This window comes from Podarcis muralis, chromosome 14 (genome assembly GCF_964188315.1).
Source record: "Podarcis muralis chromosome 14, rPodMur119.hap1.1, whole genome shotgun sequence".
Lineage (NCBI taxonomy): Eukaryota > Metazoa > Chordata > Lepidosauria > Squamata > Lacertidae > Podarcis > Podarcis muralis.
The window spans coordinates 41,610,883-41,637,836 of NC_135668.1; the positions used below are offsets into that span (position 1 = coordinate 41,610,883).

The 26,954-nt window shown below is 45.5% G+C and overlaps 1 protein-coding gene across 7 annotated transcripts in view; it reads right to left on the bottom strand.

Moving 5' to 3' along the window:
* Positions 1–26,954, bottom strand: part of SYT17 (synaptotagmin 17) — a 36,542-nt gene that overhangs the window by 3,305 nt on the left and 6,283 nt on the right. For 2 of the 7 annotated variants that reach the window (XM_028706369.2, XM_028706370.2), the window contains exons 2-7: positions 17,849–17,866; positions 14,720–14,868; positions 11,812–11,963; positions 9,493–10,112; positions 7,420–7,540; positions 4,875–5,030 (exon numbers count right to left, since the gene is read on the bottom strand). In XM_028706369.2, coding sequence (XP_028562202.1) covers positions 4,875–5,030; positions 7,420–7,540; positions 9,493–10,112; positions 11,812–11,963; positions 14,720–14,868; positions 17,849–17,866 — 1,216 coding nt within the window. Of the gene's footprint in view, positions 1–4,874; positions 5,031–7,419; positions 7,541–9,492; positions 10,113–11,811; positions 11,964–14,719; positions 14,869–17,848; positions 17,872–26,230; positions 26,743–26,954 lie in introns of those variants that run through there. The other 5 variants (XM_028706373.2, XM_028706374.2, XM_028706371.2 and 2 more) reach the window with 5 other exon arrangements.

Sequence of the window (26,954 nt, forward strand, 5' to 3'; positions counted from 1 at the left end):
TTATAGTGAGGTTTTAATTCTGTTGTGTGCTGGTTTCAGTTTCACAACAGTTCTTGCCCGTTTACAGGTTTGTTCATTTTTGGCTTTTCAGTTGTGACTTTGTTGTTTTATTATTTGAACTGCTGATCCGCTCAAATAGTTTCGACTAAAGATAGAACTGAGACTGCAACACAAAGAGCGTTGGAAGTTTGGGTGCAACTCAGCTTGCAAATGAGGTGTTTTGCAGGGTTAAAACAGACATTGTTAGGGACCTTCAGATTCACAGACTATCCCTGTATCTTTAGCCTATCAGCTTGCTTCTCTATCTTTTTGATGGTAGATTGAACAACTTTTTCTTACCTACAAGCATATGAGACCAGTGTGAGCAAAACTTAGTTGGAGACAACTCTGTTTTTCCATTTAGATTAGTCACTGGGTAAAATGCAAAATAGATGTAGCTTAAAAAGCTAAAGGTAAAGGGACCCCTGACCATTAGGTCCAGTCGTGGCCGACTCTGGGGTTGCGGCACTCATCTCGCTTTATTGGCCGAGGGAGCCGGCATAGAGCTTCCGGGTCATGTGGCCAGCATGACTAAGCCGCTTCTGCCGAACCAGAGCAGCGCACAGAAACGCCGTTTACCTTCCCGCCGGAGCGGTACCTATTTATCTACTTGCACTTTGACGTGCTTCTGAACTGCTAGGTTGGCAGGAGCAGGGACCGAGTAACGGGCGCTCACCCCGTTGCGGGGATTCGAACCGCCGACCTTCTGATCAGCAAGTCCTAGGCTCTGTGCTTTAACCCACAGCGCCACCCACATCCCGAAATGTAGCTTAGTTGCGTTTATTCATTTCAATAAGCCTACTCTGAGTAGGTCTAGCATTGAATTCCACCCACTATTTCCAAGTTTGCATCTACACGTATAAATAAACATGGGCCAAATTTCATGAGAATCTGCGCCCTCTCTTCTTTCTGGGTGATGCATATCCTATACTGTACAGTATATTATTGTTTTGGAGATGATTAAGTGGCCATTCTATGACTCACTCTCTTCCCCACTCTCTTTCTGGGCTACAGAAGCTGAGCAACCAGGAGCACTGCTGCCACCTGCTGGTTCACTTCCCCTCCCCTTGGTAAGGAAGGAGGAGGTTCAGCAGCTCCAGCAGCCGCGAGGAAGGCAACCAAGATGATAAAGATGGAAACCAAGCCTTATGACTATTGGTTGAGGGAGTTGGGCATGCTTTAGCCTGGAGGTGATATGACAGCCATCCTCATATATCTGAAGGGCTGTGACATGGAATATGATGGTGATGATGATGATGATGATGATGAAATTTGTATACCACCCTTCATCCATAGATCTCAGGGCGCTTCACCACAGACTATACAACAGGTTCACAACAGGTTTATACAAGATAAAAGCACAAAACACATAATAAAAACAAGAACAAACAAAAAAAACCCACACAAACCAATGACCCCTTTCTCCCCTTCCCACAAACACATTTGAAAGGGCATTGGATGTTGGTTGAAGAGGAATGTTTTCGCCCGACACCTAGAGGTGCATAATCAAGGTGCCAACTGAACCTCCTTGGGGAGAGCATTCCACAAAACAAGGAGCCACTGCAGAAAAGGCCTGTTCTCGTGTTGCCACGCTCTGGACCTCTTGTAGGGAAGGCGCACCAAAAAGGGCCTCAGATGATGAGCAAGCTTACTTTCTGCTGCTCCAGAGGACTGGGCCAATGGATTCAAATTACAAGAAAAGAGATTCCAGCTAGACATTAGGAAGAACTTTCTGATGTGAAGAGCTGTTTGACAGTGGAGTGGATGGTAGGTTTTTAAACAGGGGGTTTTGAAGCAGAGTTTGGATGGCCATCTGTCAGGGATTATTTGGCTGTGATTCCTGTGCTTCAGGGGGCAGGGCAAGATAGCCCCTGGGGTTCCCTTCCAACTCTACAGTTCTATGATTCAAAGTGCTCCCCCTGCTCCAGTCTAATCCTACACAAACTTATTAGCACACAAACATCCTAACACATGTTCCCCCAAAGCTTTCCATTTCATGTAGATTGTTTTCCTGCTACATATTTCAAAAACCTTTCAATAATTAAACGGTTCGCCTGCAACTGCTCTGCAAACCCAGCCTGCCAATAAAGAGAACAAACCATTGCTGGTCCTGTGGCCTCTGTAACAGCGAATAAAAGCATAGCCGCGAGGCCTGAGCACATAACTGGGGAACAAACAAAAGCACAATCTACAATGTGTACTTATTCCATAGCCTCAGAAGCCTATTCTCTCAGGCATCAGCTAGAAACCCAGGATCAGTCTTTGTCTTTCCACTCCCAGAGGCAATAGCAATAGTAATATCAATAACAGTCGTAGTCGTCATAATAATAATAGCAGCCTAGGAAGTTGCCTTATACAGCACCATTGGTCCATCTAGCTGTTGTGTTTTCCCCCCGTCCCTACTCAAACCTGGCCCTGAGATACTAAATTATTTCAGATCACCATTCACATTTAGATTGTGAATGGAAATTAGATTGTGAATGGAATTCCTTACTTAAGCCAACACTGAGCGAACATCTAGGGGCAGCATCCCTACACACGTCTATAGAGGAGAAATATCTCCTCGAAGGTGTGGAGAAAGCGGGGCTCACTGAACATGCCAATTAGCTGACTGGCACTGCCAGCGAGTCCCGCTTGCAAAGGGAGAATCAGAAGCTAACATTCAGCTTGCAGCCACAACCTTAACTGATGTCAGGTGCTGGGGGGCAGGTGGTTGTGGGTTGAGGGGAAATTGTCTTGCATGCCAAACAGGAACCTACAGACTGGAGGTTCCCAATCCCTGGTTTAACACATCCTTTCACAGAAAACATGCCCAGACTGAAGAGCCAAGCCCGAGGAAGTTCTTATTTAAGGCCAGCAAAGCTTCTACTGGCTCCCCAAGTCGCCTGATTCCTGATGGCCCAACTAACTCCAGTTTGCAGTCCTGCTGGCAGGGACGTTGTAGAGCAACAAGGCTCAGGCCAGGTAGTCCTTCCACCTGTAATCTGTCCCAGTCTAGTGGAATAAAACATTCAATTCAAGCCTGGTAGGTAACACACCCACAGGAGGTCAGGTGTGACAAGGATCTGGGGAAAGGGAAGAGGACAACCATGAACAGATAAGTCATAGAATTGTAGATCTGGAAGGGATCCCAAGGGTCATCTAGTCCAACCCCCTGTGCTATAGGAATCACAGCTAAAGAATCCCTGGCAGATGCCTACCCAACCTCCAAGGAGGCCCAACACCCTTTCAGGGTAGTCCATTGCACTTTTGAACAGTTTTCACTATCAGAAAGTTCCTCCTAATGTTGGCATCTCCTTTCTTGTCATTTGAATTTGGTTCCCACACTCCAGAGCAGCAGAAAACAAGCTTGCTCCATCTTCCATGTGACAGATATTTAAAGTTGGCTATCAAATCTTCTGTCAGTCTTCTCATCTAGATTCTACATACCCAACAATCGTTCTTCACAAGGCTTGGTTTCCAGACCCTCTGTCATTTTACTTGCCCTCCCCTTCAGACACTCCAGCTTGTCAAGCCTGTGGAAGCCTGGGGATGGATTTACCAAAAGACAGCCTAGGAACCTGCCCAGGGCCTGAATGCTTTCTGGATGGGAACTGAAACGCTCCACACGCCCTCCACACAACCCAAAGCTGTGCAAAAACACTAATCATAATAATGACACAGGGGAAACAATTCCTCTTAATAAAGGCAACTGACTCCAGACAGCTGGTAATGTTTATATATTGTGGGTGAGAGAGCGGGAGGAGGAGAATGTGGCTTAGGTGACTGTCTTTTTCTATTTCAGAATAAGGCCCTCAATGGATTACAGGAACAATTCCTTCCTCCCACACCTGATCTAGTGCATTCAAAACTATGCATGCTGCCTTTTCCGCAGAGGAAAATTTCTGTACATCACGGTTGCGATTTAAATTGCTGATGAGCATCGCTTTCATTCGGAAATGTTTGGAAACAAGCTAATAGGTTCTCATTTCAGCATCTCGTCTCAACAGCAACATCTGTTTCTACTAGGGTGGGTGTGCACAGAGGATAAAATCCCTTCGGATCTCGACTGGGTGCTTCTGAGAGGGGGCTGCTTTTTGTGTGAGCAGTTTTGTTTTGGTCCACTCAAAAGAGAGGTATTTCATTTGAGACCTGAGACAGAACCTTGCTTTCATTTTCTGAAGTTCTGGGCATCGTGGGGCAAGATCAGGGATGTCTGATGTGCTGATTGCCAGATGTTGAGGACGATGACAACTCTCAGCGGAATGGGAGGAGATTTCGGAAGCTGAAGAGGCTTCCGTCACACCCTGACCCAACTGTGGGTATCATTCAAACCACAAAAGGCATGTTTATTCTTTAAAACCATTTTGTACATAAATGAAGATTTAGGCTGCCAACCCTACTCACCTGGGGTAAGTCCTACTGGAGTCAGTAAGATTTACTTCTGAGTAGATATAGTAAGGATTGCAACGTTAATAGGGATACTGGAGAATTGCACCAACAACAGGGGAGAAAGAGGAAGTCTGCAAACAATATGTAATTACTCTTTCCCCCATTGTTTTGATGTTTCCTTTAAGTTACGTATATAGTTACACACCTGATTTAAATGGTAATGCATCTTAATTAGTGGACAGTGAGATGAATGGCATAGTAGTTGATGGAAACAAAGCTGCAGCAGAATGGAGACAGCGTTGATTGCGACCAACAAAGGTTGATCACAACAGAAATCTCTATCTTCTTACAACCCTAGCTGTTAGTTGATTAATTGACGAAAAGTCCCATGAATTAATCAGCCAAAATTCTTCAACTGTATGGCAGGCCTACAAACCACATTTGAAAGAGATAGGTGAACATACCTGTGAAGACTAAACTGGCACTTTCAAGTTCTTCTTGGGGCACTTTGAAACTGAAGGACTCGTTGTAGAAGGGGTCAATGGTAGCCCTCTTGCAGGAAGTCTTCTTTGTTTTCGCCAGTTTTAAACCATGAACAAGTTGGATCTTCACAAAGGGATCTGAGCAGAAAACAAGCACAGCTTGATCTTCCAGAGAGGGTTTTGTTCATCGGAAATCATTATTTCCTGTCATTGCCCAGTCCACGCATTAAGTTGGCCCAAGTGAACTCCTTGCCCCAATGCAGCCTGGACTCTGACCCAGACAAGGAAGGGACAGCCCATTAAACTGGATTCAGAGAGAAATAGGTGCCAGATACAGCTCTTGACCAGCTCTTGACCTGGACTCAAGCCGATGAGCAAGGGACCCCTTAATTGGAAAGTTCAGCCCTATTATTGAACAGAGTGACATAGTTTTGCCTCAGGTGGCAGAGTCTGGAGAGCAGGAAGTGGTAGCAAAGCCCTGTATTTGGAAGTTTCTAATGTCTAATGTTTTATTATGTTTTTATATGTGTTGGAAGCCGCCCAGAGTGGCTGGAGAAACCCAGCCAGATGGGTGGGGTATAATAATAATAATAATAATAATAATAATAATAATAATAATAAATTATATTATTATTATTATTATTATTATTATTATTATTATTATTATTATTTATTATTTATTATTTATTATTTATTATTATTATGTTGGTGCTCTGTACACCATGCACTGCTTGCCCTGCACCAGCTAAGCTAGGAATCAGAGCTGGGGAGTGTTGCTGAACTCCGGTCCTGTTTACAGGCTCCCTGTAGGTATTCTGGTTGGCCAGTGTGAAAAGAAGATGCTAGAGCAGACAGGCCTTTAAGAGGATTCTTGTATTTTACAGACAATTTTCATGTATTTTATACTTATTACTGGTGAGCATTTTAGGGTTTTTAAATGCTGGTCTTTACACTTTTTACTGTTTGCTTTCTGAAAGAGTGACTAATAAATATAATTAATAATAATAATAGCAATGCTCAGAAGCAGTAGTGAGTCTTCAGCCTCCCTCTTTCGGCTGTAACCTTCTTTCCCCGCTCACTCCTGTGAAGATTATATCTGCCGAAAAGAACCTGCTCTCTCTCAAAAAGAACAGCGTAGCTGACCTTCCTTCCCCAAGGCCAGCCTTCAGTTGTTCGCAATTGGAAGTAAACAGGGTACATTTTGACTTCTGCTTCTGAGGAACAAAAATGACTCCTCTGGTGATTCCAAGAATGGTTGGGAAAGGGCAGCTTCTAAACGCCACTTGCCTGCTGATTTTCTCCATGCTGAAAGCAAAACATACACACGCACAAAATCTCCTCAGGTCTCCCACTTATACAGTCTGCAGTCTGGAAGAGGATTGATGGGAGGGGGGGGACAGCTTAAATATAGATCCATGTGCATTTGCTGGGAAGACTTCAGGCTTTGGGGATTTATTTTGCTTTCTACTGGAACCTCGAGATCCACAACTGGAGCCAGGTGCATAAAAAATTTAGGGTGGAGGTCACACATTCAAGAATTAAGAATCAGGGAGCTCTTAGCATATGCTCAGTCTGGGATTATGAGTTGTGAGAATTGAGCACACAATCCTTTCGCACAGCAATCCACTGCCTATTCTCTCTCCTTCCCCTTCCATATTTCTCCTGCCCCTTCCAGCAGCTAGGTTGTTGCCATGGTGATACAAGGGCTGAAGGCCATACTGGGGGTGGGTTGGGGTTGTGGGGTGAGCCGTGCAAGTTGAAGAGGTGGAGGCTGACCAGTAGCTCTGTGCTGAGGACCCCTTGAAAGTGCCCTCTTGCACTATCCCCCAACAAAGCCAGCTGGATTTGTGCCTTTTTGGCAGGCACCACCTCACCCACCACAAAGCGGAAATGTGCCTTCCTGAGGCCCAGTACATGAGGCAAGAGGCACAGCTGTTTGGACCTCTCTATTTTCAACTGGGCATAGTTAGAACTGTTTTTATTGTTTTCCAGTTCATGGTTATTTTTAGGCACCCCTTAGGTAAAATGCAGATGCTGTCTTTTAAAAAAATAAATACATTTCCCACCATTATTCTGTAGAAACACTGACATTTGGATGTGCCAGTGGCATTTCTCAAATCGTAAATGTCTGGTCTGAAAAGGTCATAAAGGTAAAGTTCTTCAAAGACTGTGGAAGTCAAAACCTTCTCAGAAGCCTCCTCTGATTCTGAATGCTCCGTCCCACCCCTCTCAGTACAAGTGGAGGCTGGATACAGCAGTGAGGAGCAGACATTCTCTGCACATGCTCAGAGACACACTACTCCTTTGTCGATTTGCATATGCTGGCACTGAAAATTTCCGCGGGGCGGGGGCTTGGTTCATATTAGGACTTTAGGGCTGGGATTTTTCAGAGCTGCTTTGGGGAAGGACAATATCCTGTTCCCTGTTGAAAACATCCACATCTTTCAGAAATCTTATACATCTCAGCAGTACCAGAGCACCTCCGATTAAGTGCAGCAGTCATTATTGGAAAAGCGCCAGTCCGTACCTGAACCTTGGCTCATATCTGTTTGAAGCAGCTGTTTTGCTCTAATGATGTCTACATTCAGTCTTCCTGCACTGGGAAGGTAGTTTAACGACAGCAGGAGTTCTCCCAGTTCAACTTCATTCTGCAACAGATGTGCCAAAGAAGGAATCAAACAAGACAAGAGGTGGGGCGTTTGAAACAAAGGGCATTACAAGCCATGTCCAAGGATCACAAATGCCCTTACAGCAGGTGTGGGGAACCCCTGGACCAAGGGTCAAACGCTGGCCCTCCAAGCCTCTCTATCTGGGCAAGGACCTCTGCTGATGCGGGGAAGCACAGTGCACCCTCCACTGCCATGAAGAGGCATGGCAAAGCCCTCTGCTGCTGCAGGGAGGTATGGCTGGACCCTCTGCCACCATGGGGAGGCCCAGTAAGGCCCTCCGCCACCACAGATATATATCGTGATATATCGAGATATTGTGATATTTAGCTGGTGATATATCGCAATGTTGAAAATTGGGCCACTTCCAGCATTTGAAGCCCCTAGCCATAATCAAAATTAAAAATGACAACACACGAGAAACAAATTAACCTTCCTCCCCCAACAACCCAAACATGAGTGGTTTATTTACATAATCGGCTGATCTGAGAGGATATTGTCTAGGTCTAATTTTGTGCTACCAGAACAGATATTTTTATTAATATTTGTGAATGTTTAAACTCTTCGACATGACGAAAACTATGTCAGTTAACAGAAGAAAATGATGCATTTTCCAAACCACAAATCTTATTTGCTTAGATTTGCAGCTCTAAGCTGAGAGTGTTGTGTTATGGTTCAATGCTCATAAAAACATGTTATGAAACTTATCAAAGGCTAAAAAATGAGCAAGTGTCTAAATCTGAGGAGCCACCCACCCTTTGTGCTTGAGATCCAAGCCAAACAGCCCCCCCTGTCCTCCACACACCATGATTGACCCTGAGCACCACAGAGCATATGAGATGAAATCACCCAGCCAGGACCTAAGCATGGTGCATGACCACCAGTATATAATACAGTCAGTAAGACGCACAGTTATATTCCTCTGCCACCACATGTCAGACAATAAGAATTCATAAGTAGAAACCTCTGATGACAGAAAACCACAGAGGAAGAGCGTTTTGCACAAATAACCATAATAAAGCACTACAATAATCAAACAAGCACTTAGAACAGATCTTATTATTAACAGCAACTTAACATTTGTACAGCATTTCCAAGTGTTCAGAACACTTCCCTTGCATTATCAAGTTGCAGCCTTGTAAAGTAAGCCGATATTATTATCTCCGAAATTGCAGATGGGGTGGTGGGACTGAGGTTGAGAAAGGGTAGCTGGCCTAAGGCTACCTAAGGAGTTTATGACAGAGGCAAAATTTGAATCAGGCCCTGCCTGAATTGTAGCTCACTCTCTTAGCTGTTTCACGACACCAACTGTCATTATACCCCCCTAAAGAGCCAAGTCTTCATCACATACCCCAGGGTTGGGGAACTTCTGGTCTTGGGGTACAATGCGGCCTTCTAAACCTCTCCATCTGGCCCTTGGGAGTCAAGCCAAGCCACACCTCCTCCCTGGGCCAAATGTCTTACCAGTCTTGCTCTGCACTATAACAATACAGTGGTACCTCGGTTTACGAACTTAATCCATTCTGGAAGTCCGTTCTTAAACCGAAACCGTTCTTAAACCGAGGCACGCTTTCTCTAATGAGGCCTCCTGCCACCAGTGCCCTTCCACCGTTCGAATTCTGTTCTTAGACAGAGGTAAAGTTCTCAAACCGGGACACTATTTCTAGTTTTGCAGAATTCTTAAACCGAATCGTTCGTAAACAGGACTGTTCTTAAACCGAGGTACCACTGTATAGTGATGGAGCCTGTCAGGCTTCCCTAGGGAGAACATTCAAGAGATTCAAGGCCACAACCCAATACATCTCTGTTCCTTGTACCATTAAACCACTGCCAGTGTTAAATCACAATCAGAAGGAGGGGGGAAAGACCACCCAGCCAAGACCACCAAGAACAGTAATAACAGTCAACATGTTGTGTTTTGTTCTGAAACTTACTTGAGAGCTGGGGACCAGAGCTTTCCACCAATGTCCTCCCTTCACAAGGTCCACATCACTCAAAGGCATCGACACTTTACCAATGACACAGTGGCGTGAAAATTTGTCAAAATCCACTGTGGTTAACAGCAGGGTCCGCCTTTCGGCTTCTAAAAACGGGATGTCAAATGTGTACCTCTCCTCGAAGACCGGGCTTTGGGTTTTGCGCTTCACTCCAGTCTGCTTGGAGTTTTTCTGGTCCGGCAAGAGGCAAATCTTCACATAAGGATTCGAGTGGGCCATGTCCTGCCTAGTGCCATCGTAGGAAATTGGGGGAGGCAGATCCCTCGCCTCAATCACCCTGACAATGAGATAATTGTGCAAGAGGTCGTATTGCGTGCTAAAATGAAGCATGCCCAGCTGGTACTTGGCCAAGACTTCTTCGTCCGTCAAGGAGTCCACGTCTTCGCTGTTAGAGTCAAGGGAATATAGTCTCGGCTCAAACTTCCTAAAATAGTCATCTGGAGTATAGGTTTTCCTCAGGATGGACGGTTGAACTATTTCCTTTTTGGATCCTAAAATCCCAAACTCGATAGGTTTTATGTCAATAAGTGGAGAACTTGGACGCCTCAACTCTAGACCTGCGTAACAAAGAGCAAATGGTGGAACAAGGCACTAATTCACACTGACTGCAGAGATATAGGCCCCAACTTCACTATACATTTAAAGCAATCATACCACTTTAAACAGTCATGGCTTCCCCCCAAGAATCGTGGGCAGTGTAGTTTGTTATGGGTGCTGAGAGGTGTTAGGATGTTTGTTGCATTTATAGTCCACATTTTTCTCCAAAGAACTCAATGTGGTGTACCCAGTGCCAGTGTGGTGTAGTGGTTAAGAGCGGTAGACTCGTAATCTGGGGAACCGGGTTCGATTCCCCACTCCTCCACATGCAGCTGCTGGGTGACCTTGGGCCAGTCACACTTCTCTGAAGTCTCTCAGCCTCACTCACCTCACAGAGTGTTTGCTGTGGGGGAGGAAGGGAAAGGAGAAAGTTAGCTGCTTTGAGACTCCTTCAGGTAGTGATAAAGCGGGATATCAAATCCAAACTCTTCTACTCTTCTTCTTCTTCCTCCCCCTCCTCATTTAACCCCAACTACCCTGTGAGGTGAAGGGACGTGGGTGGCGCTGTGGGTTATAAACCACAGAGCCTAGGACTTGCCGATCAGAAGGTTGGCGGTTCGAATCCCCGCGACGGGGTGAGCTCCCGTTGCTCGGTCCCCGCTCCTGCCAACCTAGCAGTTCGAAAGCACGTCAAAGTGCAAGTAGATAAATAGGTACTGCTCCAGCGGGAAGGTAAATGGCTTTTCCGTGCGTTGCTCTGGTTTGCCAGAAGCGGCTTAGTCATGCTGGCCACATGACCCGGAAGCTGTATGCCGGCTCCCTCGGCCAATAAAGTGAGATGAGCGCTGCAACCCCAGAGTCGGCCACGACTGGACCTAATGGTCAGGGGTCCCTTTACCTTTACCCTGTGAGGTAGGTTAGGCTGAGAGGCAGTGACTGGCACAAGGTCATCCAATGAGTTTCATGGCAGGGTGGAGATTTGAACCTTGGCCTCCCATGTCCAACATTAACCACTACACCACATAGAGCTACAATTTCCAGAATACCCTGGGAAGAGAGATTGATTGTTAAACCGCTCTGAAGACTGCAACTCCACAAAAGGAATAGGGGTCTCCTAACTACTCTCAGCACGCTTAACAAACGACACTTCCCATAATTCTTTGGGGGAAGCCATGGCTGTTTAAAGTGGCATGATGCTGCTTTAAATGTATAGTGCAGACCCTGGGACTGGGACCCTCTCTATATAATAAAAATATAAGTATGTCATCGCACAACCCCTATTGGAGCAATTGTAACGCCTCATCACAGCCCTGGATTTACATGAAGTCAACTCCTGACCTGCCTTGGCCCATGGGAGCTGGCCTCAGACCACAACATCATCATGATGGGTTGTGCTGATTGTGTTGCACCTGCCCCCAGCCCCAATGCGCCTTCCAGACACTCCCCGCTCCCCCACAAGCCACATGTACAGCCACTTTGAGAACAAGCCCTAAATAAATGCTGATATTCTTGTGTAGTGCTTCTCCACATAAAGGGGACCCATCTGCATCGCCTCCTCACCTGGAAGCCTGTAATGCACTTACATCGCACACAGGGGCCCCTTTATAAGACACCCAATGAACAGAGTGGAGGGCAGCCCCATGCCTCACGGTCTGAGGAGGTATCACACACACGCACACGTCGCCAAAATGCCAAAAAGGTGGGTCGTGGCAAACATACTTGAAATTCGTCTTGTGAGGCTGTAAGTGGATCGGGATGTATCCGAAGACGACCGCCTTCTGTCCAGCGAAACGTCCTGAGGGGTTGGAGGGGGCTCGCTTGTTGTAGTGTTGTCAGAGTCGCCATCCCTGTCGTCGCTTCGATTGCTCACCCTGTCAAAATGAAATACAGTGGTACCTCGGGTTACATACGCTTCAGGTTACAGACTCCGCTAGCCCAGAAATAGTACCTCGGGTTAAGAACTTTGCTTCAGGAGGAGAACAAAAATTGTGCAGCAGCGGCAGCAGGAGGCCCCATTAGCTAAAGTGGTGCTTCAGGTTAAGAGCAGTTTCTGGTTAAGAACGGACCTCCGGAATGAATTAAGTTCTTAAGCCGAGGTACCACTGTATCTTGAACTCTCTTCCAGGATGAGCACTGCATTTCCTCCCTCAATTGAATTAATCTATGAACGTGGTGCTTCAGAACTTCATTGCTATACTCTCTTATTATTTGCACCACAAGCCTGTATGGAGAGCCCTGTTTCTTAGTTTATTACTGCAAATCATTTAATTGTGCACATTCATCACCATCATCAATAACATATCATGCCTCTGCCTTGCCCCCACCCCACAAAAGATCAGATCCATTTTGTCCTGTTTATGGGCATATTTTTAAAAAAGGAAAGGGCATTAAAAAAATCCCCCCACTTTTACAAACAAAATGGTACTTATGAGGCACAAAAGAGGTAGCCCAAGGGCTACCTCTTTCTTATTTTTAACTCCTTAAAGATTCTAAGCTACTAATACATATTTATATTCTGGCTTGTTCTGAAGCACAGCTTCCAAATTCAAATTAATTTACTTTAATGGAAGGATTTTTCTGTTTTGCAATTGTCCAATTTCTGAGAAATTGTTGGAAGAGTGTAAAAATGGCAACACAATCACACTCAATGCCTCTGAAATTAGACAATAATATATTTTCATTCCTCTCCGCCCCCCGCCCCCCATTCTATTTCTCTACTACAGAGGTAGGGGAACCTACAGCCCACAGGCCAATTCTGGCCCACCAGATGCCCAAGTTGGTCCATGTTGATGCCCAAACCATGCCCACCTGTGCATCAGCTGACATCAGGGGGACATTAATTGATGGACAGGAAGCTACACTGCAGAGTACTGCTTCACCATGCTCACCACAGGGACATGTAGGTGGGACCTTGACGGCATCATGGCACCAGAGTATTGACATGTCCACTTCTAAATCCTGGCTCTAATCAGAAGAGCTCCTAGTTTTTCTTTAATGTGGGCCACCAGAAAAGAAGAACCAAGCTGCAATTTCAGTTTAATCTCACCAAGTATTTTTTTTAATCATTTTAAACACCCGTGTCACACATTTTGTAATTTGCAAAGCTGAAGAGCACCTACCGCTCTTTGCTACAATTTATCTTTTCCCAACAAAGCAGGAAAGCAAATATTAGAGAGGAAATGACAGGAAGGTGTTGCTGCCATGTGTGCTAAGTCAACATAATTAGATTAGTTGTAGCAAGACAGCCAAGTTGCCAGCTCTGTATGGTACAGTAAGAACATCATTATTCTCCGGTCTTGAATGTTGGAGATGAAATTATTAGTTCTGTTCCAACTCTGGAGTCCCCATGCATTAATAGACTGGTAAAACAATGAAGCCTTGCTAGCTGAGAGCACAAGTTACCTTGCTCGCTAAAGGTTTTGGAAAATAAATAGCTTTTGTAGACAAACAAAGAAGGTTGGGTTGTCACTATATGGGGGCCAGGAACCTTTTTCACCTGAAGGGGCACAAACCAGAGTGGAGTGGTGCCAGTAAAAGAAATAGAGACAGTATTGACTCTTGTCTTTGTTTAGCAGGTTACAGTCCAGTCAGGGTTTTTATATGTCAGGGTTTTTATACTCTGTATCTCCTGTTTCCACCCTAAAGTTCACCTGTCCCACCTCCAATGACACCAGCAGTGGGAAAGGTGTAGGTGCGCTGATTTTAACCAAATTTTGCATAATGGTTCCTGAGGAACAAGGAGTAGGTTTGGATCTATGTTTGAACACAACTGGAAGCCATTTTGAATCAAGATGGTGGACTGAGCTTTTCAAAACCGCACTGATTTGGAGGGGGTTCTTATACTTCCTGAGCAACACTAGGTATGAGACTGTTACTGTGGTACACATAAGAAATTTAGTAAGAGAATACAAATATAAAATTCATCTGAAGGATGGGGGTGGGTAGGAATAACCAGAACACCCCGGGATATCCAACACTTCACACACATTAATGGAGGTGACATCTACTTGACTGAAAAGAGGCATCTCCACAAAGACAAGGCAGGGATGGGCTAATCTGAAAATTTCGGTTTCTCTCCGTTCTTCATTTTTCCAATCTTAAATTCAGTTTTCCACATCAGTTTGCAATTTACTTTCGTTAAGCCCTTATGAAAACTCATCAACAATTTAGTGCAAATTAGTCCTAATATACACATTTTTGCAAAGCGGCTTTCCCTAATAATAATGTGTTTTTCTATGTTACTTTCATTAACACACACATTTCTATGCACACTTGCCCTCAGCAGATGCATTTTCATACAGATTACTTGGCTGGAGAACCGCATTGCAAAATTAAGAGAGAATTTCAAAGGATGGCTTTGTTCTGGTCTGCGTATTGTTATTGGAAATCCGAATCAGGCAGCTCACCTTTGAACGTGAATTGAATCGGATTTCTCTCACAACCTTAACACAGGGCCAAACTACAGCTTTGCATTTAACATGCATATTGTTGTTTTTCTTTTTTGAAAAAAATGCAAATTGTCAGTGCCTGTTAGAAACAAGCAACCAATCCAGATGGGAAGGGATCTTTGTAAAAACCGAAGTGAAAGGGGAACAAGCGGGCTCCTAAAAGCAGAATCCAGACTTACAACCAGGAAGGCGTCTGTGCTGGAAAAGGCCCCAGGATTTCCACTTCGTCATCGCTCGACTGGCAACAGCTGCAGTCATAACACTTCTGGCAACAGTTCCGGCAAGTCCATCTGCACAGCAAGAGATCCGAGATTCTAGACAACAGGCCCTGAGGCCGTTGGAAACCAGATAGCAAAAATTACAACCAGTTGGTGGCTGGCAAGCATAAACACTCAGTTGTAATTGAGGTGCAGGGCTTGGATTTCAGCTGGGTGTGCCTGTGTGTTGTTTCCGCTGCTTTTCTTTCCTGCAGCGGACCTGGAATTAATGCCTTCCTATGTAAATGTCGCTAGGGAGGAGCCTCTTCCACATATAAACTCCCTTTTGAAGACCTTCTTTAATTTGGGGGGTGGGGGCAGCTCAGTGGCAGAGCAGAAGGTCCCAGGTCCTAACCCTGGCATCTACAGGTAGGGCTGGCAGAGACCTCTGCCAGTAATCCTGGAGAGCTGCTGCCAGCCAGTGTAGACAATACTGAACTAGGTTAACCAATGGTCTGTATAAGGCAGCTTCCTATGTTTACTCCATTGATGTGAAAGAAGTGCAAGTTACTTATCTAAGGGTTTTTTTCCCAACCAACTTTGGCTTTTCCAACCAACCGCTGAAATCAATAGTTTTAAGTTAATTTCCTGTCCATTCATTTCAACTGAAATACTCTGATTAGGGTAACACTAGATACAGCCCACAGTCCCAACTTAAGATATAAACAAGAAAAGCGTGACCATGTGTCCTATTTTGCAGAGGATATTCCTCTATTTTTAAGGGCTGTCAAAAGGCAGTCTTCTATTTGTAGCCATTTCTATTTGATTGAGAGGAATGGGGGTCCATGCCTATAAATTTTTTGAGTGTCGTTGTTCCAACACATTCCACAAATACTATAAAAGGGAAAAGCAAAGCCATGCAACATATGCTATCAAATCCATAAGTGAATTTGAGAACGTCAAATTCTTGTCACATATTCACACATCAGTAACCAAAATGAACATTTCTTTTTGCATATTTTCGCCACAAGTTTAAATGGCTTCATGTCAGTTCTAAATTCTGTACTTCAGTTAAGCTCTAACTGAATTGAGTATCTTACTCTATATATTTCTATTTATGACTCCACTGCTTAGGTAGGCAGGTTTTATCCTTAATTAAAAGAAAAGAGTACTGTTAATCTCTCCCGTTAGGAACATTCTTATGTCTGAGTAGAGCGATTCAAATCATACAGAACATCCATTTGTGGAAACAACAACTTTGTACTACAACTGCCTCGGCTTCTAATTCTCCCCCACTCACAGCTAGTTTGTCTCTTATTTCTTTTGTCCTTATAAAGTGTGTTAATTTCACCATTATAACAAGCTCACAGCACTCGTGAATCCTAATGGAGACCTGTTCCTATGCACCATGAAAAAATCCCAAAGTTAAGATTATTTTATGTAAATCCGTTTCAGTGAACCTGCTCTGAGGAGGACTATCAGCTGTCACCCCAAAGGGAGGGTGTTTTCCCATCAAAATCATTTAACCATAATATTTGAAGGGACCATCTAGTTCAACTCCCTGCAATGCAGAAACGAACTAATCAAATCAGTATAAGACACATAAGATGCTTTATTCTGAACTCAACAGAATGAATTTGGGGGTTGTTGTGTTTTGTTTTACAATTAATCATAAGAACCTACGAAGACTTTGCTGGATCAGGCCAATGGCCCATCTGGTCCAGCATTCTGATCTCACAGTGGCCAGCCAGATGTCACCATTGGAAGCCCTCAAGCAGGACCTGAGTACATCAGCTCTCTCCCCGTATATATCTGGGGGAATCAATTTGGTGGAACAGAACAAGTATGGGTAAGTGGCAAGGAGGCACACACTTTTAGGAGAACAGAGTTGCAAGCCAGGGATGAAGAACCTGCAGTCTTTCAGACATTGCTGGTCTCCCATCGTTCCTGACTGGCTGGTGCTGATGAGAGCTGGAGTCCAACAACATCTAAAGGCCATGGGCTCCTCAACGCTGATACAGACGATGAGGTCCTGCAATGAAACCGTGCAAAGTGGAGTAGATGGTTTGCACACAAAGGGACCTGGTTCAACTGCTGGCAACTGCAGTTAAATGTAACTGCATGCAACTTGGCTGGGGCTGATGGGAGTTGGAGTCCAACAACATCTGGAGGGCACAAACTTCCCCATCCCTGCTATAAGCCACGCAGGAGAAGCAAATATCCATGGGAGTGTCCCATTTTCTGCTACTATGGAGGAATGAATGCTCTTCAGACAGAAAGAGCCAGACAGATAGGAAGCTGACATACAAACTCCATCAAACCTTCTCTCCCTCGGTTGTCACCTGGGAGCAGGCTGCTTCAGTGGGAGAGCTGGGATATAAGGCTCACTCCATCAGCTCTGCTGTGACAGACCAGCACCATCAGGACTCTCCTACGCCAAACTACACTAGCTGGTCATTATGTGAACAACTATTTAAGAACAGGTACAGTGCCTGAGATTGATTTTTTTTCCTCTTCCTTCCCTGCCCTCTTTCCTTGTGTGTTGTTTTTAGGCTGTAAACCTGAGGACAGGGACTGTCTTAACTGATTGTATGTAAGCCACTCTGGAAGACTTTTTGACTGAAGAGTGGGGTTCAAATGTTCTAAATAAAATAAAAAATTATTCTCTATTTATGGAAAGGTTTCTAGTCAACAAATTCTAGAGTGCACAGCGGTGTTTATGTGCACAAGAGACATCACAAGCACACTGAAACATGTGACAATTAACTTTAAAAGGATGAGGGCTATAACTGTGCTTTTTAAAGTGAAGATTCCCATGCAATCCAGATTTGGAATCTAGTACCAGATACTGCATGGAACATCTGCACCCAAAGTGACTGAAATCAGCGTGCCACATGATCAGCAAAGGCAATTCGCATTTTGCACTAGAAAAGGAAACTAAGGAAAAAGAATGTGCCCTACAGAAATCAAGATGCACTTTGCCAAGGAAGAGATTTTGCAAGCCAGAAACCAAAGACAGACAAAGCAAACGAGCAGATGAAAAAGCACAACCATCTCCCTCTGCCTGGGGAGAGGCAAGAGAAGGCAGAATGAGTCACCAGATTAACTCACCTCATTTATTGGTTCCAACTGTCCTTTTAGATATCCATGATGAAGCAAGGGGGAAGAAAATGAAACAGACAAGACCAGTTTAGCAAAGCTCTAATGATCCCCAAATACCTGCCCTCCCTGCTTGGTGCCATGGCTTTGATTTCTAGAAAAATGATACTATTTTCAGCTCTTATTGTCCTACATATTTTACTGAAGTTGAAAAGGATCTCCGGGGGAAATCAATTTATTCTGTGCACTTTCCCTACCAAGCTGCTATTTCTGTTTCCTTCTGAAAGAGCTCACCTGATCCCAAATTTCCCCCTGGGTAGTCAGCCCTGGCTTTGACCAGGCCCCCACAAAGTGAATGTGCTTAAGGCTTTGTTCTCCTGGGTTCTAAGACTACAATCCTTACCTGCTTTGTACTTGTTCAACGCAGGCTTTCTCCAAACTGGTGCCCTCGGGTATGCAACTCCCTTCATACCCAACTATGGACCATGCTGAGCGGGACTGATGGGTGTTGGAGTTCCAGATACATTAGGAGGCCGTCAAGCTCCCCAACTCTGATCTTTAGGCACTGCACCACATACTGGTTCTCACGGCTGCAATCAGGTTGCCAATTGTGCTATTCAAATGCCTAATTATTGAATGCCTATTTGTTATTTAATGCCAGAACACCAGTCACGTTATTTGTAAATGCAGAATGTGTGCTGTTTGGTTGATTTTCATTTGCAATGATTTTATTTCCCGATGTTTAGACAGGATACTTTGTTCAGCGACCTCTGCCTCGATAAGAGCAAAGGGATGGAGTGAGAAGCAGAAATGACGTACCTCAGCACAGAAAATGGGCCATGCCTCTAATTGCATCGTCCGTGCATCTAACCCACGTACGTCACACAAATTTATGGCCGATGCACAGAAACATTTTGCATGCACACACGTTTTTGTGGCTTAACTGTGGGTGTGTCTAAACCCATCACCTGATCAGATCCTGATGAGCACAATATCATACACCCAAGCATGTCTTCTTAATTTCAGATGAATACTGGCATTATGTGTGTGTGTTTTTTAATTTAAAAAAGTATTGCAAGTAATTTGATGCATGACTCATGATGCGATAAAATTTGATCCATGGATGGTTCTGCTGAATTATTTCCAAGACTTTGCTCAACCTGCACAGAGGCTGCTTACTGAAAATTTAATTCTTGATGGAAAGGCAATTTCAGCCATGCACTGAAAACTCCTATCGATCCCAGAAGAGCAGCAGAAGGTCTACTACGGAGCAAACATTGAAAAAAACATACAGCAGTATAACAGTGTCTTCACTAAGGAATCTCACCATACCAACCAAACCATGGTTTTATCGCAAAACATAGCTAGAAACCATGGTTTGTGCTGCATTTCTTTCTCTTGCTTGCCTCCCCCAGGAGTCCCTGGATATTATCCAACAATTGCTCTGCCTTAACTTACTCAGAACAGTGGTGAAGCTCATGCTTTCCATGCAGAAGGTTCGAGGATCAATCCTCGGCATTTCCAGGAAGCTGCCTTATACCAAAATGAGACCACTGGTCTCTCTAGATTAGCACTGCCTACACTGGTTGGCAACAGCTCTCCAAAATTTCAGCCAGGGATCTTTCCCAGGACTTCCTGGAGTTGCCAGGGATTGGCCTGGAGACCTGCTGCTCTACCACTGAGCTACAGCCTCTCTCCTCTGGTACCTGTGGAAACCTGAAACGGTACAAACCAATCTACCACCTCAAGGCTTCACAACCTTATTTCACTAGGTGTGTAGCTTTGAGCTCCTGCTGGTCTTGCCACCAGCTTCACCAATTGTGCTGGGTGTGCAAAACAGAGGCCCTGCATATTTTCTTACATCTGGTGGGGGAAACCAGGGATTTTTTTCAGCCAGAGCTCACCAGAACTCATTTCCAGTGCCTCTAAGGTGGGCTCCTCTGCAACATTTGGCATCCAGCTTATATATCAGAGTTTCTAACACTGTCCCTACGGGAAGCCTGCAAGCAGAAACTGAGCACAACAGCCCTTGCCTTACTTATTATTCCCAGTAACTGGCATTCAGAGGCTCTGGAGTTCTCTCAAATGGATGTTGCCTGGAGAACCTAGTCTGGAGACAGAAGGACAAAAGCCCTTCATCTGCTCCCAGCCTTTATCAAACATGTTGCTCAATTGGAGCTGTCCATGGTCCAGCCACCTTTGACCAGTCCTGCCTCCTGCTTTCCCCATGCCTTCTGGCATCAAACCAGAACATGGCACACTGCTCCATCAAGTCCCGCACAACAATGTTCCGTTCTAGATCATTATGTACCCTATACAGTATAATGGAAGTTCAAATGCTGTGGCTCCATCAAGTCCCATAAAACAAAACCAGGCTACATCTCTAAAGACATCTTCTTTGAGCACTTAATATGTTCTTGAGTATGTCAGGAAAGCCAAATCCATCATGAAGCACTTTGGAAGCTCTGTGGGTGACACACAGCGGCCCCAATAACAACATTGGGCCATTCTAGCATAGAGGTTAGAGCACTGAAATAGAAGCAGGAAGTATTGGCTTCAAATCTCTGCTCAGCTAGCAAACCCACTGCTGGGCTGGTTGCATTGCCCTGGCCTCACCCACCTCATGGGGCTGCTGTGAGAATACAGGGAAAGACTGCCTGAATGCTGCTCCCCTCTAGGATCCTTGGATAAACATGCAACAAATAAATACATGGACAATTAAAAAATAATAAATTTTATAGTACAAATATGCACCCAAAATGTCCCCACAGTTAAATCCTAGGCTTATCTCCAGTTACAGAAGGGAGGAATAACCAGCGTAAAATATACCTTTGTAAGGTAGGTCAGTTTACAGATACACCTCCCCATCACCCATCCATCAGAGTTCAATGGCATATCCCAACCAAGCAAAAGCACAATGGGTGCAAAGCAGGGAAGGATGTGGCCAGCTGAGATCTCTGAGGGCCAGGTCTGGGGGGGGCCACACTCACTGCCTTGGCCTGAGGTTCCCCAGCCCTGATCTAGTCTACTGTGGCACAGCGCCTGTTTTCCACTCAGATGAGCCACACGCTCATTCCCTGGCGTTACCAGGTAGCACTAGCAGAGACTCCTGTGGAGAGCTACTGCCAGTCAGTGTAGACAATATTGAGCTGGATAGACAAAGGGCCCAAGGAGGAGGTGAGAAGGCAGCAGCCCTCTCCCGCTTGTTGCTATCCATCTGATGGCATTCAGTACCACGCTGCCTCTGCATCTAAAGGACAGATTCAGTATCCCCTTGGGGTGGCATCAGTGATTCATCTATTGAAACCAGTGTGGGTTTAGGGCATGCAGAGTATGCTGTAAATGTCACAGAATAAATATATAGCCTCAGATATACAACAGTTAATTGGGTGGGGAGAGAGAGGAGGCTTGGGGAAAGTCCACAGGTGGGTATTAAGAGTATCTGCTTTGGACCCAGGTTCCAGTCCAGTCCAGGAAGAGCTGTCTAAAACCTTGCAGAGTTGCTGCCAGTCCGTGTAGGAAACACTGAGACAGGTGAGCCAACAGTGTGGCATAAGGCAGACATCTATGTTTCTATGCCAGAGTCTACCTTCCCTGCACCATTTGCAAGGAAAAGAAAATATTCCAAAGATGTCAGAAATGGTTGTGGTTCGGAATTTTCTGCACATGCTCAGGACTACTTTGTTTTAACTGCATGCACATGAACCTTCACGCTGAAAATCATCTTTGGCACAATCTGCTAGTTTCTACGCCACCCTGCGTAGGTATCCATTATGGTGCCAAGTGTTGTTGGACTACAGTTCCCAAAATCCCTAGCCACTGTCCATGCAGGCTCATGGGCACTGGGAGTCCAACAGCACCAGGCAAGCATCATGTTGGCTCCCCCTGTGCCTGCAACATCTAATCCTATAACTAAGCCTAAACTGTCTGTGGGGAGGGCCATAGCTCAGTGGTAGAGGATATGCCTTGCAAGCAGAGGGTCCCAGGTTCAATCCTTGGCTTCTCCAGGTAGTGCTGGGAACGTCCCCTGTCAGAAATCCTGCAGAGCTGCTGCCAGTCAGTGTAGACAGTATTGAGCTAGATGGACCAACAGCCCACACTCAGTATAAGGCAACTTTCCCTTTTCCTACAAACTCCTTCCCAGAGGAGATTTGACAGGCTTTCCAAGTGCTTAGAAATGACCTTTATTTACCATTTCATAGAAACACAGAAACAGAACTGTAGAGTTGGAATGGACCACGAGGGTCATCTGGGCCAAACCCCTGCAATGCAGATCTTTCGCCCAAGGTGGGACTCGAACCCACAACCCTGAGATTAAGAGTCTCGTGCTCTACTAACTGAGCTATCCCACTAGGCATTTTAAGAAATTCTTCTGGTTTTATAATTAATTTAAACTGATTTCATCTTCATTGTACCGTTTTCCACCTCACTTTACATCGCTTAAAGAGACTGAGGTGTTAAGCAGTATAAAAAGTAAAGGGACCCCTGACCATTAGGTCCAGTCGTGGCCAACTCTGGGGTTGCGGTGCTCATCTCGCTTTATTGGCCAAGGGGGCCGGCGTACAGCTTCTGGGTCATGTGGCCAGCATGATTAAGCCGCTTCTGGCAAACCAGAGCAGCGCACGGAAACGCCGTTTACCTTCCCGCCGGAGCGGTACCTATTGATCTACTTGCACTTTGGCGTGCTTTTGAACTGCTAAGTTGGCAGGAGCAGGGACCAAGCAACGGGAGCTCACCCCGTCGCGGGGATTCAAACCACCGACCTTCTAATCGGCAAGTCCTAAGCTCTGTGGTTTAACCCACAGCGCCACCCGCATCCCGTTAAGCAGTATAGGAGTTGTTAAAAGAAATAAATAAATAAAACACATGCAAAACGATACATCTGCATATTGCCTTCTGCTTTGCCACTGCCTCCCCTTCACCTGTTGCTGTTTCCTCTGCTGAATTTCAGGTTGCAATCTCCTTGGGACAGAGAACTGCACCTCCGGCACTCCATAAAGCACATTGCATACCGATAGCGTCATCTAAAGAAATCTTCTAGGGAAGGAAAGGGGACCCTGTGATCCTTCAGATGTTGCTGACGAAGGGTCATAGCTCAGTGACAGAACACCTGCTTTGTATGCAGAAGGTCCAAGGTTCAATCCCCGGCATCTCTAGAGGATAGGCTGACAGATGACCCAGCCTGAAATACTGGAGAGCTGCTGCTAGTCTGTGTAGGCATTACTGAGCTGGGTGGACCAACAGTCTGCCTCAGCATAAGGCAGCATCCTATGGGACTCCAATTTCCATCAGCCCCAGGCAGTGGGAGTTGGAGTCCAGCAACATCTGGAGGGCCACAGGTTTCCTGTCCCTGTTGTAGGGATTGAATGCTGGCTCAATGAAAAGCCACAGTGTGGCCTGGTGCTTAGCAAGTCTGAAAAGGTTGACCTGAGGTTTGAGGGTTGATCTGGCGTTTTCAGAGAAGAGCAGTCTGCTACCAAGCTTAGCTACCACAGAGAAGGCAAATAAACCATGAGAGGAAGAATAGAACAGCTCTGCTGGAACAAGTCAGAGGCCCACCTAATCCATCATCCTGTCCTCACAGTGGCCAACCAGATGCTACTGGCAACCCCATAAGCAGGACCTGCATTCAACAGCCCTCTCCCCACCAGTGAGTCCCTCGCACCAACTCAAGGTGACCTAAATCACCAGTGTGCACACCGTGATCCAAAGGGATAGAAAGACCTGCCAATTTTGGCTCTCCCAATTTCTCATTCTTTTCCCCAATTTTAAATTCAGCTCTTCACATTTTGCAAAAATTTACACTTGGGAAAAGAAGTCCTCATGAAAACCCACCAGCAGTTTAGGTTCAAATTTCCCCCAATAAACACATCTTTATATGCAGTTTCGACTCGTCCACACATTTCTGCAAGCACTTTCCCAATATAATGCATTCTTTTATGTTATTTTTACCAGTACTGTCTACATATTCATTTATATCTTCACATTCCCCAAATAAATCCATTTCTGGAAACACTGCTTGCTGAGGAAAGTGCATTGCAAAATGTGGATAAGTGCAAATTCTGAAGGACACCCATGTTTCAGTTTGCATTGGAAAACAGTTTGTTTTGGAACAGTTTGCATTCCAAAACAGTTTGTTTTGGAAAGTGTCACTCTGATAGACTGACCTTTATATGTCAATTGAAATGAATTTCTGTCTGGCGCTTTCACTACCTATCTTTAGGTATCAGGTGAATACATTTCTCTATAGCCAGGCCATTGGCAGGTTAAACATTCTATGGCCTTTCAAATGAGTTGGAGGGATAGGAGTTATTGGTTGGTTTGGTTTTTTTGTGTATTTCATGTTCTCATTCTGTTTTTTTGTTGTTGTTGTTGTGAACTGCCCTGGGATCGTCAAGTGAAGGGCAGCATACAAATTTAATAAATAATAATAATAACAGCTCAGTGGAAGAGCATCTGCTTTGCATGCATAACATCACAGGTTCATTCCCTGGCATAGTCAGGTAAGACTGGGCATTACCCTTGTCTGAAACCCAGGAGAGCCTCTGCCAGTTAGTGCAGCTGATACTGAGATCTGGAGCGAGGAACTTTTGACCCTCCAGATGTTGCTGAACTACCCCTCTCATCAGCCCCAGCAAGCATGACCAATGGTCAGGGATGGTGCAGGTTCAGCAACAGCTGGAAAGGGGGGCTAAATGTTCCCCTCACCTGACATATCGCATTGGTATAAAGCAGGTTCAGAGATGGATTTGGTCCACATGACCGGTTCCACCACAAGGGGAACCGAGCCTAGGGGGCGCCGCAGAGCACCACAACTATGACACAGTGAATTGAGCAGGATGGAAGGCGAGAGGCGGGGCACCACCGAATTTTGGCCTCACATCGGATACCGCTGAAATTTGAAAGTCTGCCTTGGAAGAAAGGCTAGCTAATTCATAAATGTTTTCCTTAGTGAATTGAATGCTCACAATAAAATCAATCAGAAGAATTGGGGATTTCTTTCTTAAAATGTCTGAGGACCCTTTGCCCTCCTTGCAGACAGCTCCTGCTTGATAGTGTTTTCACCACCTTTCCGCTGCAGAATCCAGCAACCTCATCCATGCACCCCAGCAGTGAGTTTGACAGATGGACATCCAACCTCTGCTTAAAAGCTTTCAAGGGAGGAAAGACCACCTTTTTAATACTGTTTCGTTTAACGGTAACCTTAAGCGTCCCTTAAAAGGAGGGGAAACGCAGTGTTGCCATCACGTAGCCTGCAGCAGGAGTACCAGTTTGGCCCCATGGCCGTGGGTGCCTGGGGCCATGGGTGCCATGCAGCGTGCATAGCCCTGGCACCTAAATTTGCAGCTACCCAGCTCCTTCATGGAGAATTTTGTGGGTGCTCGGGCACCCAGGGAATTGACGCCTATGGCCTGCAGTCAAAAATTCTGGACTGTCACAGCAAAGTGAAATCCGAAAGGAGTTTTCACACACAAATAGGATTCACCTGCTTTACTCCAGAGCCCCGAGTGCAAATTCTGTTCTATTTACATTTCTCACACACACCTTCTCCTTCAGTTGCAGGTTTCCACAGCATACATGCAAGTCGTCACACAACCACATCTCTGGGAGGAGAGGAGGGACGCCTCATGGAGCACCCAGAATCACTAATACACACGTAGCAAGTATTTTTACAAAAACCACCTATCCACATGTCATTATTTATATGCACACATATTGAAAGACCCATGGGGTAGCAGCCATGTACTTTTAAAGTCATGCACAATACATATATATATATAAATGTCTGTCTCTCTCACACACACACTTTCAGCATGATTTGAGAGACCTATTTCTCACCAAACCCCATTTTTGCACGCAATCAGGCCATTAACTTGGAGCAGCATCTCAGGGACTCATTTCCCACCTCCCTCATTAAAAAAACCACCCTTGTTTTCCCCCCATGGAGCTCTTCCATTAACCTCCAAGTGCTTCTCCCAACCGCCAGCAAAAACAACGGCTTTTATTTTCCTACTTTGACGATTGCTAGTCAATAAAATTGAAAGGAGGAAGGGAGGGCAAGGCAGAATAAAATTACAGCCAGCTACTTTAAAAAAAGAAATGTATGCTACAGGTTGCAATTTCTTCCAGCAAAGTCAGCAACTCGAAAACTCACAACTCGAGTCGCTCAAGTTTCAGAGTAAAGGGGGATCCTCCCTTTTGCCAGGTAGCAACTAAGGAGAAAACCTCGACAGCTTTTTTTTGTATTAGGGTTTTTGCCATTGTTTTAGTTCTGTTCCTTGCAAGCAAAGGCTGCCCTCCCTCTGCCTCTCCCCACACCGCAACCTCGGGGTCTGCAGCCACCGCCACCCCCAATCATCTCTCTCTCTCCCCACTGGTGCTGCTCAGACCTACCTGTATATACGCCATCTTCCTCGGGTCTCTCACATTAGTCCCCGCACAGGCTGTGCATGGCGTCTGCCCTCAACAATAGAACACAGACGTGCCTGGCTTGCTCAATGAGGACTGTTTGATTGACCATGCCGGCTCCCAACACCGATTCGTTGCTTTTGCTCCTTTTGCATTGGCTTAACTGGGGGTTGCATGAGCTGGATTCCCAGAGGGCTGGCTGGAAGAACGGGTGGTCACTCTGCACCTCCTTCGCCGGATGCTTTAATTCAGATTTCTTTTATATCTATCTCCTTTAACAAGCCACCCTCTAGGCATGGTCAGCAATCTGCCTCCCAGCCTTCTGCCACACCCCTCCCGGGGGGGGGACGCCTTGATCCCCCGACCTCTCCAGCCAAGGGGGAGGGGAATGACCTTTACAGGCGAGAACCGGGGAAGGGCAAACGAAGAGAGTGGGTGGCTTCTCTCCCTTGCCTGCAGCGTGCAACACGTGCAGCGTTAAGCAGCGGAGGAGAGCAGCCGAAAGAGGAATTCTCTGCAAGGATGGTTAATTTTAATACTGTATATAATATATGTATTGCACTCGCCGCTAGGGGGAGCGAGAGAACCGCACGCGCGGCTGGAGCAGCAGGCGATGAAATGAAACAGCGGGTGTGCCCCAGTCATTTCTATAGGGCAGCCGTCTTCAGACCAAGACATCTCACCAGGTTGCTATAGGCTGGTATATGAA